Source organism: Miscanthus floridulus, chromosome 10 (genome assembly GCF_019320115.1).
Source record: "Miscanthus floridulus cultivar M001 chromosome 10, ASM1932011v1, whole genome shotgun sequence".
Taxonomy (NCBI): domain Eukaryota; kingdom Viridiplantae; phylum Streptophyta; class Magnoliopsida; order Poales; family Poaceae; genus Miscanthus; species Miscanthus floridulus.
Window position 1 is genome coordinate 70,046,369 of NC_089589.1, and position 15,715 is coordinate 70,062,083.

Sequence of the window (15,715 nt, forward strand, 5' to 3'; positions counted from 1 at the left end):
TAGAAAACCTCCCCCACTAACAGCATAGGAAAAAACCCTAGACGGTTCTACCTGAACCGCTCGGGGGCTCGGGGGCTCCTGTTGGGTTCATAAACCCAGGGTCCCTCTGGGACCAGCTTCCACGCCTAGGCTCGGCCCAAGAAGGTAGCACACAACTCATGGGCCGGCCTGAGAGTCTAAAATAATAGGCCAGAAGGACGGTCCAATCACCGATCGGAAGGTCTGGCCGAAGAGGAACGGTGCCCGCTCATCAATTACTTCAGCCCACCTCTCCGACCAGAGCACCAGCTTTGTACTCTAGCCGCCTCCGAACGGCCTCTTCAATCGGAAGACCTGGCCCAAAGCACTACTTCTGACTCTGACCCCGCGTCTCCGATCGGGGTGCGCAGAAACCCTGCTCATCGCTCTTCTCCGACTAGCGCGACCAGAGCCGACTAGGGCCATCCAACCAGGAACACCCACTCGGAAGGAGGCAGGGGCGAACGAAGAAAGCAAGCCAGGGCGCATAAGTCAAACCATGATACCAGGGACCATACCCTGTACACCTACAGGAACAGTACTCTACAACCTGCCCTAACACAAACAGTATTGTAGATGCTGACATTTTCCTCTACAGTATTGTAGGCGCTGACATTTTCCTCTACAGTATTGTAGGCGCCATTAAAACTTCCATACGGTAAGGCCCCCACGTGCCTCTGGGCATCAATAGGGTTGTGGGCGCTAGGGATTTACCATATAGGGTGAACATGGTGACACTCCTCACATGCCTCTAGGCATCAAATAGTATTTACAGGTACCGACATCTACCATTCCTAAACAAGGCAGCGCAACCTCCCACATGCATCCGACATTCTACAGTGACATGAACAGTGTTGTGGGCACCAACCATTATCTTGTACCTACCAGCAGTGGGCAACAAAGCTCTGTAGCATAAGTACCATCACTTGTAAAGCCATCCCCTTTATCTATAAAAGGGGGTGCGCTCCCTCCAAGGGGGAGAGGGCTTTTTTCTCTCTAAGGCTTTTTGAAGAACCTTTCTTAGTCCCATTAGTTCAACCAAGTTCACTGGTCCATGACCACAGAACCGCCTAGATTCATACCTTAAGCACGCGCTTGAATACTTAGCTCATAGCATAGTTCCTATCGTTCTTGGCCCTTCTGACCGGAGTCGACCAGACCTCTTGTAAACCCCATATTTCTCCTTCTCGTTTGTAACCCCACTACAAACTTCGAGCACCTAGGCTCAGGAATAAAGTCAGTTGATTGACCCAAACTGGACGTAGGGCACATTGCCTGAACCAGTATAAATCCTGTGCCATTGAGTGCTAGGCCACCTCCGATCACAACTGTACGGACAAAACTACAAATATTTACTAGTTGGTCACATTCTACACCGATAATGTGTATGAAATAATGAAGCTTTGATGTGTAGGTTGCCTTTCTAGAGGAGGTATGGGGGTCCTTTTATAGGGGGCACCAGGAGTCCTATGGGCCCATGAATCGATGGCAACATAAAATCTGAGCCCTTGTTATGAACCGACCTTGAGCAACAACGGAGATGGACTCTCAAAGGTGGTGGGGAACCGACGTAGAAAGCAGGGGCTGACTTGTGGGAGCCATAGGCCAGGCTGGCCCACAGGTGGAGCCGGCCAGCCTCCCCCTATGACAAGTGGGCCTCCCCCTATGGTGATGTGGCCTGGACTCCGTCTTGAGTTGACTTTCGTAGGTTTCGTGGGTTGAATCACTTGCTGATGTCGGTTTGCCTATTTGGAGTGTATGACAGTGATCCCGGGACCTATTTTCTAGATAAATCCTCCTGCATTCACATATTCACCAAAACTTGTAGATTAGTTTAAACCCCTATACCTATGTTTGGTGATGAAATTAAGTATATATGTAAGATATGTTGATGATTTATGATTGATATTAACAACTGTCAACACATGTTCATGTTATGCTGATGTCATGGACGTAACTAGTACCTCAACACAAAAAGAAATGGGTGCTCTCGATTTGCACATGGGCAAAAACTGTGTGTGCTCCTATTAACGATTGGAGTATGTACAAACACAAACAAATTGCCTCCAGGAAATGGTGAGCGATAAATACAGCTAACATAATGTTTGCCTAACGCACGGCCATCGTGTACCTCGTGCCACCCCTTCTACTTCTTCCTCCTTGCAGGCAACCCTTGCCCCCGCCGCTGCCCCCTCCTACCGGTTGTGGCATGCTAGGGCTTGGTCGAAGCTCCTCGGCCGTGGGCACCCACGGTGGCCACCTTCCACCCTCGTCGGAGCTCACTCGACCGCCTCCACCACCACCAGGGCCCCTAACCTCCTGGTCAACCTTCCTCCCCCAGACCTTTCCTTCTAAGCCTAGTAGAGTTGGGGAATATGATAGGGAGAGCTCACTAGAACCCTAGCTCTGAGATCTAGGAGGAGGAACCCTACCTCACCGGATCTTCCATGCCCCCCCCCCCGGATCCGACGGATCTGCCATGGGCGGCGTGGTGTGGGGGGAGGAGCTCTACGCAGGCGGGGGGAGGAGCTCGGCGTGGGCATGAGGAGGCAGTGGGGTGCAGTGCATGGGGAGGGAGGGAGGGAGGGAGAGGCAAGGAGGGGAGGTGGAAGATGTAGCATGGGCAAGGAGTGGTCGTGTGGGGCGACAAAAAAATAGATGGACGTAACTAACTCATTAATCTAAAATAAAACCATGTTAATGCTTCTGTCTGATGGCATATGCATGTCTCAAACATCTGGCATGCATGGTCTCACTGCTGACCCTGTATGGTAGGCTTGTTGAATTAGTACCAAACCGCCATGGCAACAAAACTGGCTTGAGTGAAGAAGCTGAGAGGAGCCAAATGAGACCTCTTAATCAACCCGTGAATGTTAGGAACAGTAGCAACACAGGAATTTTCTACTTCTGCCATGTGTTCTTCCCCTCCCTCCTCACTCTTTGTCTTCCACCTGCCCCACCTGCCACCAAACTCCACTAGCACCCAGACCGTTGGCACTCTTACTGGTGTCCTCAACGCTCATCTACAATTATCACCAATGTAGTCCCACACCATCCCCTTCATCGAGGTGTTGAGCGGGACTTGGATGTATTGGGATGCCATCCCGTCCCATAGCACTAGGTAACGGCCACCGACCACCTTGGGCGACCCCTGATCCGAAGAAGGGTTTGAGGCAGAAGAAGTGGCAGAATAGATTGAAATGGGGATCGATGCCAAGGAAGGCTTCGCATAGGTTGATGAAGATGGAAATGTGGCTGATGCTATTGGGATTCAGATGGTAGAGGCTAATGCCATAGTATAGCAACAGTTTGTGAAGGAAAGGATGAACATGGACCCCAATCCCTGAACAGTAGAAGCCCTCGAATACAACCATCTCATGGGTGTGGGGAGTCGAGAACAACTCATCGGTTGCAGGACGCCATTCGCCCCTCTCCCTGTCGAGGATGATACCATCAACCACCATGCCATTGATATCCTCTTCAGTGAGGGTTGATTTCACCTACTCCACATCACGGGATATCTCGATGCGGGTGTGCTTCTTTGGGGCCATGGCTCAGATCTGGTTGCACTATGGGGATGCAGACATGATTTGGTGGGGAAGAGCTCTAATGGCGGAGCGGATGCACGGCGTGCGAGGAAGATGAAGCGGTTGCGAGATGCGAAGGAAGGAGTGCGGGGAAGAAGAAGCGGCGGAAAATGGAAGCGATTGCACAGAAGATGAAGCAACTGCTATGGCGGAGAGTGGGGGTGTGCGTTGTGGGCGGCAATGTTTATATCGGCCTGCCCCCACCTCTTCGCATTCTAGGGTTTTTGGGAAACCACGCCACACTGCGCCCACAACTCCGAAACCTCCGCAGGTAGGATAATGGGCTTTTGGTTATTCCAATTCACAGGCCTTTGCGGCGGTTTGGTGCTAAGCACAATTATTTTCTCGGTCAAGCAAAGTTTTTTCACTTAATTTCTTTGACCCTGCTACAAGATGTTTTTTCTATCATCTAGCAAGGCTCGGGGATAAAGTGTGCACACTTCACCTAGCGGTGAGTGTACTATTTTTTCCTGTTATTGGTTTTCAGCTAAGCGGGGGTCTTGTTATTGGAGTTTTTTTCTTTTTTGACCCTAGGCACTAGGTGTATTCTTCACCTACCGTCAGGCTTGGGGACTCAGTGTGTACACTGCACCTTATGGTGTGTGTACTGGTTTTGTTAGGTGCTGAGCACTCGTTTCTGACTAAGTCATGGATGCTTCTTATCTGTCTCTGCTTTTTCTCAGATGGCTAAGTCATATATGATAATCATCTGGCACCGCAAACGGCACCTAAGTGTGTACACTTCATCTAAGATGAAGAATTTTCAAATTTTAATTTTGAGTTCCTTGCATCCTTCTGGCAAGCCTTACTTGACTAAGTCTGAGGCTAGTTGACCAGTTAAACTGGTCGGCGACCACTTAAGCTGGTCGGATTCCTAGTTAAACTGGTCGAACTGACAGTTAAACTGATCGGATTACAAGTCAAACCTGGTTCGCCACAAGTTAAGTTGGTCAGATTACCAGTTGAACTGGTCCCTTTCAAGTTAAACTGCTCAGTCATGATCAAGATGGTGTTGCTCAGTGGATACAAGGCGCTCGGGGACTAGTTGTGGGGGACTATAACCCCAGGTACCACGGCGCAGGACTTGGGCCGCACCATCAAGGGACAATCCAGCCCACAAGATCAAGACGTTAAATTGACTCATGTTTTTCTCGTGTGCCTTTGTATACCATGCGAGTTTACCATCTTTATGAAGGAAACTTTCAACTGTTAGATATATTCACTATTCTAAAAAAACTGTTAGATTCTATCAGATCAAGGTTTTTCTGGCAAGGAACAGGGAAGAAAAGGAAATAACATATGATCAAGTGAGAAGAACTCAACAGACCAAAGAGTTTGGTGGTTTGGGGTTTATGGATGTTAGAGCTATGAATGTGTGTTTGCTAGTCAAATGGATTGATAAACTAGAGAAAGGTGATGATGGTTTACGCTGCTCCCTGCTGAGAAAGAAGTATCTTGGGTAGAAAAGTATTTTTTAGATAAAAAACAAACAAGGTTCTCAGTTCTGGAGATCACTTTTAGAGTTAAGAATGTGGTGTCAAAGAGGTAGAGTGGTGGAAATTAAGAGTGGTCAACAGACCAGATTTTGGCATGATTGTTGGCAAGGTGAATGCCCTCTGAAAATACAGTTTCATTGACTCTTTCAGATAACTTCTAAACCTGACATAGAGGTAGCTCAAGCATTTGTGGAGGGACAATGGGAAATTCAGTTTAGAAGGAAACTTAAATGAGGTACTCAATGAAGATTCGAACCAACTTCAGGAAATGCTAAATGAGATCACTTTATCAGATGGAAGAGAGATGGTTTTCTGGGCACTTGAAAATTCTAGGAAATACTCAACTAGTTCTCTGTACAAGATAATGACATCAGGGGGTGTTAGAGATAGCCAGATGATGACTGTGTGGAAATGCAATATTCATTTAAAGGTTAAAATTTCATTTGGATGGCAGTTCATGATAGAATCCAATTTGGGGTGCAGTGGAAGAAAAAGCAATGGTCTAGTCCGGAGGAATGTGCCACTTGTGACAAACTTGAAACTACTAGACCATATACTTTTCCAATGACCCACTGCTATTTCTTGTGGGCCTTTCTTAGGAACACTTTAGGATGGCGAAGCTCGCGAACTAATTGTGCTGAGTTTCTTGTAGAGTTTGTTGACAATTGTTGAGGAAAAAACAACAGCTATTAAACTTCATATGCACAGGTGCACTCAGACGATTTGGAAGACTCAAAACGACATGGCATTCAACAAGAAGGTGTTGTCGTCTCCGATGGTGATCATCTAAATGACCCTGATGCTGATCAAGACATGGCGCCCTCTTCTGAAGACAAAGCTGCGACCCATTGCGGATGAGATGATCAACTTGATCGCATCGAATGCTCAATGAGAAGCTGTTTTGTCGGTGTTGGTTGCTATTGAACTCCTTTTGTTCTTCTGATCGAGATGTCACCTGGTTGTGTTCTTATGTGTGGGAGTCGAGTTTTTCTTTTGGTAAGAGAGAAAGTCAATGGATGTTAAGTTTCTCTTTTCTGTGGTGCTTAATCTGTAAAACTGGTAATCCTAGTGCAGGATTTTTGGCATTCGATACGCTTTATAATAAAGCTCAACGAATGTCTTTGATCTAAAAAAACTCAAGGAAATAGGGGCATGAGTGCCTGCAGTTTTCAGATTAACTGAGACCATAGATGTTCATTTTCACTTGGCCGGTGCATTTGTGGAGATATTCAGTGTTGTTACATACTGTAAATTCAGTGGAGCTGATTGTTACAACAGTAACTTATCAGCCGTAAGCAAGGTTATCATATATTTAGAAGCAACAACTTACGTTTCACTGAAGATCAACTAGTTCATTGTGTAGACCTAACATTGACTGAGGTGAGTTACAATACAGAAGTACAGAAAAATGTATTGCTGATCTCTTCGAGTACTACTACTTTTGTTGAGGACGTTTCTCGATGTCATTAGGAAATATTTAAAAAAAAATCAATATTGAATTAAAAAACTTACAACATGTTTTTAGGCCTTAAATGATTTCAAATATTGTTAACTACAAAGTTGAGATCTCTTTGCGTACTACAATTTTGATATAATTTTTTTCTTCATTCAACTCAACTTTAAAAATTTATGAATTTTACCGTGTTACACCTATTTTTAGAGGCAAACCAAATTGCCAGCCACCTCCAGAAACCTATTTTTAGTGTGCTGCACCTATTTATGAAATCTCTTTTGCATTATTGGTAGTAGCATTGATGACATTAGTATTTGTATTAACTATGATCAGTATTTGTTTTGATTATTTTTTGTTACCTTTCTCATGTACAATATCCGGTGATTTTTTTTTCTAATTTCCACTCTTCTCTACCTCGTTTTACTGACAAAATGAATGAATTTACAAGGGCATCTATGTTTCATATCCCCCCAAAAAATGGGAATGAAATTGGACCCTGTATCAATCTACAACCCCATGGCCTGTACTAACTCACCAACTTGGATTGCAGCCATTTGCCACCTCCAAGTATCAAAACTCTGTTGAAGCACAAACTTCATTGCCTTGCTTAAAAGATGCTCTCGGTCCCTTTTCACCTTTGCAATCTTAGGGCACTTGAGCAACCCTATATAGGCCTCTAGGTCATGCACACAAGCAGGATCTCTCGCTTTGAGAAATCCAGGGAAAGCTCGACACCGACGTGCGTGTAACACGCATCGACACCGACATGCGTATTCAAGTTCTTTGCGAAGTGTCTGAGGCACTCGGCAAAGATCAAATTACACTCAGCAAAGCCTTTGCCGAGTGCGGCACTCGGCAAAGAACACACAACAAAAAATTGATCGGCAAAGCCCTCTTTGCCGAGCCCTCTTTGCCGAGCGTCTTTTATCGGACACTCGGCGAAGGCCCCGTTGACGGTCGCTTTGCCGAGTGCCAACCCTGCAGACACTCGGCAAAGATTTTTTTTTTTTAAAAAAAAATTCTTTGCTGAGTGTCCTCTATCCGGCCCTTAGCAAAGATGTTTCATTTTTTTTTCTAAAAATTCTTTGTCGAGTGCTCGGCAAAGTTTGAATTTTTTTTTAAAAAAATTCTTTGCCGAGTGCCCTCTGGCCGGCACTCAGCAAAGTTTGATTTTTTTTTAAAAAAAAAATTCTTTGCCGAGTATCATGGTCATGGCACTCGACAAAGCTGAAAAATGGTTTTCCGAGCGCCCATTTTTCTAGCTTTGCCGAGTGCTGTGACCATGGCACTCGGCAAAGTGACTGAAAACAGCCTTTTTTTTGTTTTTTACATTGCATCCAATAAAAACAGAAAATATATATAACAAACGTCACAAATTAGTGTCACATTATCGTTGCATTAACATGCAGTACAACTAATAATACACCGTACCAATCATAGAAACATACATTGAGTTTCATTTATTAGCAAGTCCCCTGCTATCACGTAGTTTGAGGACAATCAACTCACGATCAAGCTAACTAGTATGTATCAATTCACAATCAAGCTAACAGGTATTTTGTCCGATATATCTTTTCTATATATCTTTTCTAAGGCACATGGGTAGCACTTCCCCTGTCTCGGCATCAACATCTCTTGTCTTTGGTCAGAATCTCTTCTAGAGAGATGATCTGCAAAAATGGTGAAACTCGCTTGCAGATAACCGCTGGGCCACGCACCGCGCTGCTGCCTCCTCAGGCCTTCTATAGCCAGATTGTTCTACAAAATAAGACCACAAATCAGTAAGCATTTCAGATAACTGCTGTTTCAGTTTTCACAACATGTGTAGCGCATTTTGGTCAAGAACATGTGTAACGCGGTTTCAGTTATCAGAACAGCTTGCGTGCATTTTGGTCAAAGCACAACAGCTGACACAGCTCAGGTCATGGAACTTACCCAAAGAATTCAGAAACCCCACCAATAGCGGCAAGCTTGAAAGGCTGGGAACCTTCCCTCTCAAAATCCTGAAAGAAAAGGAATACAGATTCAGTATATTCTAAAAACTAACCGAGAAACAAATCAAGGGATCAATAGGTGATTTCTTTTTGCGAGGTACGACCTCTTCGGCAGCTTCGAGGCCTCCTTGTACCCAGAACAAATTTTCAAAACCAGCATTGTACAGCTGTTCACAGGCGGCAAGTGATCTGCCCACGTTTTGGAGGAAAATGGAAAAAATGAAAACAACCATTAAAAAAACAATGCACATAAGCTCTCGTTTATTCTGCAATATTTCTTAGATTGTACACCTTCAGGCTAGATGATAGAATATACGAAGTACCAATAGGACAGATAACATGAAATCTTCCCAGCAAGAGTGATAGGATGAACTTGTCAACACAAATAGAAAACTGCCAGCATAAACAGTTCAAGTTGAAGATGTACAAATATATGAACTTATGTAAAAGGAAAACAATAGATGACTTTCCACATTGATCCAGAAACACTGAAACACCTAGACAGTACTCCCAAAAAGGCCCATTACTGAATGTGCTATCCAAATGAAAGCAAGCTGAAAAATATAAATGTATTTGGCTGCTTTACATGAATGAAGAATATAGCTTCAGTAAGATATTAAGAAATCACCTAAGTCCTTTCTGGCACACTAGTATTATATCTGTATCTTTTGAAAACTTCTCCTCAACTTCAGTTCCTGCCAGTTTCATCTACATTCAGTCTCAATCACTCTGTTAGGATCAGAATAGATAGCTCAACTTCAGTTGATGTGAATCGTACTTATTAAATGACAATGTTGAGCTGCCACTCCACCAGCCACCTATGCAACAATCATGTGTGAGTTTAGTCGACTGAACAGTCTTCAATTAGTAATCTTTTTTTTCTCGGACACGCAGGAGAGCTGCGTATCTTTGTATTAAAGAGAGATCAATTAGTAATATAGAAAAGGAAAAAAAAAAGGCATCTGGAAAGCAAGACTATATTTGGATGCAGAATCAAACATAATGTGCAAGTGTCAGTACACGATTCAGATTCAGATGGTAATAGTGGTGTACCCATTACAAAGTTGCTGATTTTTTTGCTAAGTCCGCCCAGATCGACCGATGTATCCACATCAAATATAGGAATCCAGGTAGAGCCTTTCACCCAAGCCTGCAACATGCCAGTTTTGGAATAAACAAGGACAAACACAAAACAATATACACCAGAAACAAGATTTGTGTGTATTTTTTATGGGAACCGTTTTATATGTTCAAAAATGATTGGTAGAAATACGGACCTTTTGACGCTCGTTTGAGGGCCTAACATCCACAAGAGCCTTGTCCGTCAGTTTGAACGTATAACCAGCTTCCCTCGGTGTAAGGGTTTTAATTTTCAGCTCCCTAATCTTCAGGCAGAGCATTCCAGAGCAATTGGCAAATGACCAAAGAATCAGATACCATATAAATATATAATGTGATGGTGCTAATTCAAGCGCACATTGCATTTACACTTAAAATAAACAAAACAAAAACAATCCTGCAGCCCTGCAGTTTCGAGCTGAGAGTAACTTCAGGAGAAATTTGCACCCCAAACAAAGTGAGCAGGGTACGGTAGATATCCACAAACGAGGTGAAGGAACCTCACCAGAGTCTCCCACCGCCTCCTGGCGGCAGCCTGCTCCTTTGTCTGCCTCAGCTCTTCGTCCTCCTCTCCCTCCTGCCCTCCTCCGACCACCGCTCCCATCCTCACCACCCCGCTCCATCTCTGCACACACAGAGCCATGATTGAACAGAGCACAGCAAACGAGGGGGAGATGCTCAAGTAAAAGCCCGAACCTTTGAAGGGAGGAGACCAGGGCCGAGATGTCGGGGGCGGAAGCCGGAATGCGCCACGGCCGGGGTGGTGAAGGCCCCGGCGACCCTGCAGGTGAGGCCGAGAGGTGGCGCTGCCATTTTTCCTAATGTGCTCGCTTCCAGTTTCAGCGGCCAGAGCGGCGGCTGGGGTGAGACCGTGAAAAACGAATGGGTTAGGGTTACGGTGCGCTGGGCCGGCCGGGTTAAATCCCCTTTCCCGACGGTCCCCGATCCGACACTCGACAAATTATTTTTTTTATTTTTTTTAATTCTTTCTCGAGTGCCATCTGGTCTGACACGTGGCAAAGAGAGTTTTTTTAAAAAAAAAAATCTTTGCCGAGTGTCCCCGATCTGACACCCGGCAAAGTATTTTTTTAATTTTTTTAAATTCTTTATCAAGTGCCACCTGACCTGGCACTCGGCAAAAAGGAGTTTTTTTAAAAAAAAATCTTTGCCGAGTGCCAGCCGTCTTGGCACTCGGCAAAGAGGCTCCTTTGTCGAGCGCCAAACATAGACACTCGGCAAACCGTTTTTATTTTTTTTCTTTCTGCCCCCAAATTTTTTTCTATGGTCCTCATACAATATCTGGTACTCTATGTTCCAATGTGTCACATTTCTTGGATTTTTTCTATATTTCTTTAATTTATTTCATTTAATTAAATTTTCTTAGATAATTCAAATTATAACTGCTAGTAATTCGAATAATGAAAGAAATGAATCAAAAATGATATTCATATTATTTAGTGTAATGTGAGGCCGTATCCAGAAACAGACCACCAATTTCGAACATCCTGTTCACGAAACATGACCACGAACTTGCGGTCTAGTTGTTTTTAAATTCTATAAAAAGCAAACGAAGTCCAAAAATCATGAAACTTGTCATGATATCATATATAGAGGCTGTGATAAAAATTTGAGAATGTTTCGCGCAAGTTGTCACGTACGATGCTTACCACCTCGTCGGTCTCTTCACGAAATCATGAAACTTCTTCGGAGATTATTCGGATTATAAGCATCGTAAGTGACAACTTGCGCGAAACCTTCTCAAATTTTTATCATAGCCTCCACATACGATATCACGACATCTCAACAAGTTTCATGATTTTCGGACTTTGTTTGCTTTTTATAGAATTTAAAAACACTTCGCACATAAGTTCACGGTCATGTTTCGTGAACAAGATGTTCGAAATTTTGGGTCCGTTCCTGGATACGGCCTCACACTACACTCAGTAACATGACTATCATTTTTTGAATCATTAAATTCTATTATTCGTACCACGTGCAATTCAAATTTATATTTTTCAAAAAAATTCAAGTAAATGAAATAAAGTAACTAAATATATCAAAAATCCACAAAAAATCCACAAATTCTAACGAGGAGTTCCTGGTACTTTAAAAGAGCTGCATAAAAAATTTGGAGACCAAAAACAAAAAAAACTTTACCGAGCGCCGAGGCATGGCACTCGGCAAAGTATTTTCCAAAAAAAAAATCTTTGCTGAGTGCCTAACAGCAGGCACTCGGCAAAGAAGGACGTAGCCGAACACCGTTATGCAGGACAGCCTATGCCAAGTGTCGCGCTTTTGTCGAGAGCCTGCCACTCGGCAAAGAAGTCCTTTGCCGAGTGCCCTTTTTTGCCGAGTGCGGCACTCGGCAAAGAAAATTCTACCGAGTGCTCGACTTTTGACACTCGACAAAGTAGTTTGCACTCGGCAAAGATTCTGTTTGCAGCAGTGAACAGCTCCATGGAAGCTCCAACTTGGCCCACAAAAAGTTCTCGTTCAATGAAGATGCCGGGCAACTTGGTGATAGGGTCATTGACATTTACAACCCTTAGCACCTTCACCCCGAGCTTGTCGCAACGATTCTTGAACCCAGCGTTGCCAACCCTTGGGCCAGCAAAAGAGTAGATGGTGATCGGCAAGGTATTGCCGAAACCATCGCGGTTGAGACCAAGCTCGGCAAGGTCGTACCCCAAGAGGAGGGCGAGGGAGCTGCCCATGCTGTGGCCGGCCAGCGTGATGCTGATGTCCTCGTGTTTGTACTTGTTGATGAGGCGAGTCACCTCAGAAAGGAGCTGGTTTCGGCAGCTGCCGCAGGTGAACCGGCAGGTGGCGTCGTCGGAGGTGTAGACGGAGAGAAAGCCCGACTCGACCTTCACGTCCGGGCGTGGGTCCGCCGGATCGAACCTCGCCTGCTCGAGGGAGCTCATCATGTTGGCCACCCACTCCGAGCCGGTGACCGTGCCACGGAAGGACACGACAATGTCACGGCGCCCGAGGCGGTGCGCCGTCTCGTCGGACGCGACCGCCACGTACCCCATCCACCGGCTCGGGGCACGGCCCCGTCGCTCCAGGAAAAGCGATGTTCGGTGCAGCATAGATGTACCTCGTCACGTCGTACCCGGCGCTGGCCATGCCGACAGCCTCAAGCATCCGTGCCTTGCCGTACTTGCAGTTGAGGTAACGCTTGGAGCATGTGTCGAGGTCGAACGCCTTGTACGTGGCCGCTACGAGCTCGCCGTACCGGACGATCTCGGCGCGGAGGAGCGGGTGCAGCGGCTCCACCAGGCCGGCCCAGTCGCCGGCGCCCTGAATCTTCCGCCACATGCTCGCCAGCGTCTCGTCATTCTTCTTCTTCACTCTTTCGGTCATGACGACCGGTGCTGCCGGCGTTGTGTGTCTGATGTTCACCGTGATGGACGGAGCAGAGAGCCGTGTCGTCTGCGGAGCGAACGTGGAGGGCGGCGCAGCCACCTGCTGCCATTGCCGCGGCGGTGGAGCCATGGCCCCGCTGCTGGTGGGGTTTCACACATAGGCCAGAGAAGAAGGCTGAGATACCGGGAGGTGTACCGCCATTGTTGCTGATCGATGTGGTGCAGCTCCTCGTTCAGCAGTTGCACGCGGTTTATTTGTTGTGAGCTTAGGGAGAGATCCAGATGGGGAGAGACGAGAGAGAGAGCGAGCTCGGAGGTTGGCAGTTAGAGCTGAAGGTGAGGCTCACGAGCCTTTATATGGGAGAGGAGGACCAACGCGGGGTGTGTCCGTGCGTTGCGCGTGTGTGTCCGTTTTCTTGCGAGACGTGTTGGCTAGTTGGAAAGCGAGAGAACAGAGCACATCTTGCACGTTGCGCGCGGGGATTTGACTGGAGCGGGAGCAGCGTGGAACTGATGGCTCCTTTCCTTTTCACTCAACCTTTTCCTTCAAATTTGCATTTAGGTCCATTAACTCCGACCATTCCAAACAATTTACATGACCTAGTACATTTTTTTGTAAGGAATGAAATTTTAGTCAATGAAATGCACATTTTCCGTATTTGCTAACGGGTACAAAAGTATTCTACATACCTAGAGCTTCATTTTATTCAAGTCACATGTGCTGCTACTTACTCCTTCCATTCTAAATTATAAGACATTTTGTCTTTTCTAGACACGAAGATTTAGTTATACTCTAGATATATAGTGAAAACTATGTATGTAGAAAAGATAAAAACGTCTTATACTTTAGAACGGTGGAAGTATATGTTATGTGTTGGCCCATACAATAAAAACCCCAATCTTTCTTTTTACCATGTGTTTACTTCTGTTATAAATGTAAATCTAAATCGTTGTCTTCGACAACATTGACAAAATTAAATAATTAAATTTTGTACATTTTGTTTGAATTATATCCTCTAGAAATTTTAACAATTGTATATGAACAGACGTTTGGAACATATTAAATATGAAAAAGAGATACATGTTTCATATTTGCTTTCTATACACTACTACAGAATGGACTTATTGTCCCGGACGGTAACGGCCTTTAGTCCCGGTTACCGCGCCAAGACAACGATCCCGGGACTAAAGGTGGAACCTTCAGTCCCGGGTCATCGAGCCGGAACTAAAGAAGGACCTTTAGTCCCGATTGGTGTTATCAACCAGGGACTAAAGGCCCTCCTAGCCGAGCAAACGTGGCCGCACCCTTTAATCCCGGTTGGTAACCCCAACCAGGACTAAAGGATTCCTTTTCTTTTTCTTTTTTTTTGTTTAATTTGTTTTCAGTTCAGTTACACATATTTGTTTAATATATAATATGTTTTTATGTACGTATTCTACGCTGCTAATATAAATACACGCACGCATATAATTACATCTAATTCTCATCTCGAGCATTATTATATTCGAATAAAGTATGAAACTATATATATTATAGATATATATGTATATATACAACACTTTCATAATCTTGTTCTCGAAAATAACGATATCAATAAATATTTAATTTACATCATTAGTTCCTTAGGATCAAAGTAGAACTCGTCCGTTGGGACTTAGCACTTTTTCTAGAAGATATCCTGCTATTGACTCTTGAACTGCTTTCAGATGGTCTTTTTGCATGACCCTTCGTTTCAACCATTCAGTCTTGCATTTGAAATAAAAGAAAAAGTATTAATATATATATATATATATTCATTTAAAAATAAATAAAAATTGATATATACGTACTCTGAGGACATCTTCAGGAGTTCTTCTTATATATGCAGTGATAAATTCACAAACGTAGTATCCACACAAGTTATTACATGGTTCCTGCCGCAAACACCACTGTACGAGAAGAAGATTATTCTCATCATCTCACACGTAAATTGAAGTACGATATAGTAATTAAACACGTGGGGAAGTATATATAGTACAACTTACTAGTATTTCAACTACATTAACTGGTGCCTTGTAATCCTTGCGGTGTTACCGAATAAACTCTTTCCAAACCCTATGCGACCAATAATGTACAATCGTTAATAAATTATGGCAAAGTCTATTCAATAATAGTTGTGCACGAGAGATCAAAATTATCCCTGGATAATGTCTATCATATCTTGGTATAGTGCTCGCTCTTTTCTCAATGAGTCCAAGATTACTAACTGACTTGAGTTTAACTCAATGACAATGAGTATCCAGTGAAACCTACATTGATTTATACACACACGTACATACATATAAGTTGTATTGATATTACATAAAATGTGTAGACTACATTATTATTAACACTTACTCAAAGTTGTACGGGAAAAGTATTGTTGTCTTGTCGTGCTGCTTCACGAAGAACTTCATGATATTCATCTGTGCTTCAGATACCTAGTGCTCCTTGACAATAATATCGGTTTTGAATACGATATAAGGATCAATGAAGCCAACACTGGTATCTTGTATTCTTTAGAGCTCTGACATCTGGAATATGTATATAAATATAAGTTACATGTGAGAATAATTATATGCACGTACGCATGGAAGTGAGTTTATTAAATAAAAGTAAGAATCACTTACAAATAAAAGGAGCTAATGATTGATTTGTCCA

The 15,715-nt window shown here is 44.1% G+C and overlaps 1 protein-coding gene and 1 pseudogene across 5 annotated transcripts; both read right to left on the minus strand.

The window, feature by feature from the left end:
* Positions 1 to 7,910: 7,910 nt before the first annotated feature.
* On the minus strand, positions 7,911 to 10,535 carry LOC136484842 (rhodanese-like domain-containing protein 11, chloroplastic). Of its 5 annotated transcripts, none has more exons than XM_066481805.1 (9): positions 10,364 to 10,535; positions 10,173 to 10,292; positions 9,826 to 9,933; positions 9,602 to 9,698; positions 9,327 to 9,366; positions 9,177 to 9,243; positions 8,653 to 8,737; positions 8,490 to 8,557; positions 7,912 to 8,312 (listed from the first exon to the last, which is right to left on the minus strand). In XM_066481805.1, exons 1-6 carry the CDS (start codon positions 10,478 to 10,480, stop codon positions 9,237 to 9,239), a joined length of 489 nt encoding a protein of 162 aa, XP_066337902.1. In that variant the 5' UTR covers positions 10,481 to 10,535; the 3' UTR covers positions 7,912 to 8,312; positions 8,490 to 8,557; positions 8,653 to 8,737; positions 9,177 to 9,236. The 5 variants fall into 5 exon arrangements, with proteins under 5 accessions (XP_066337901.1, XP_066337903.1, XP_066337902.1 ...); XM_066481807.1 differs by having other exon boundaries at positions 9,177 to 9,256; XM_066481804.1 differs by having other exon boundaries at positions 7,911 to 8,312; positions 8,653 to 9,243.
* A 1,393-nt stretch (positions 10,536 to 11,928) lies between these two features.
* On the minus strand, positions 11,929 to 13,345 carry LOC136488819 (phospholipase A1 EG1, chloroplastic/mitochondrial-like; annotated as a pseudogene).
* Positions 13,346 to 15,715: the final 2,370 nt, after the last annotated feature.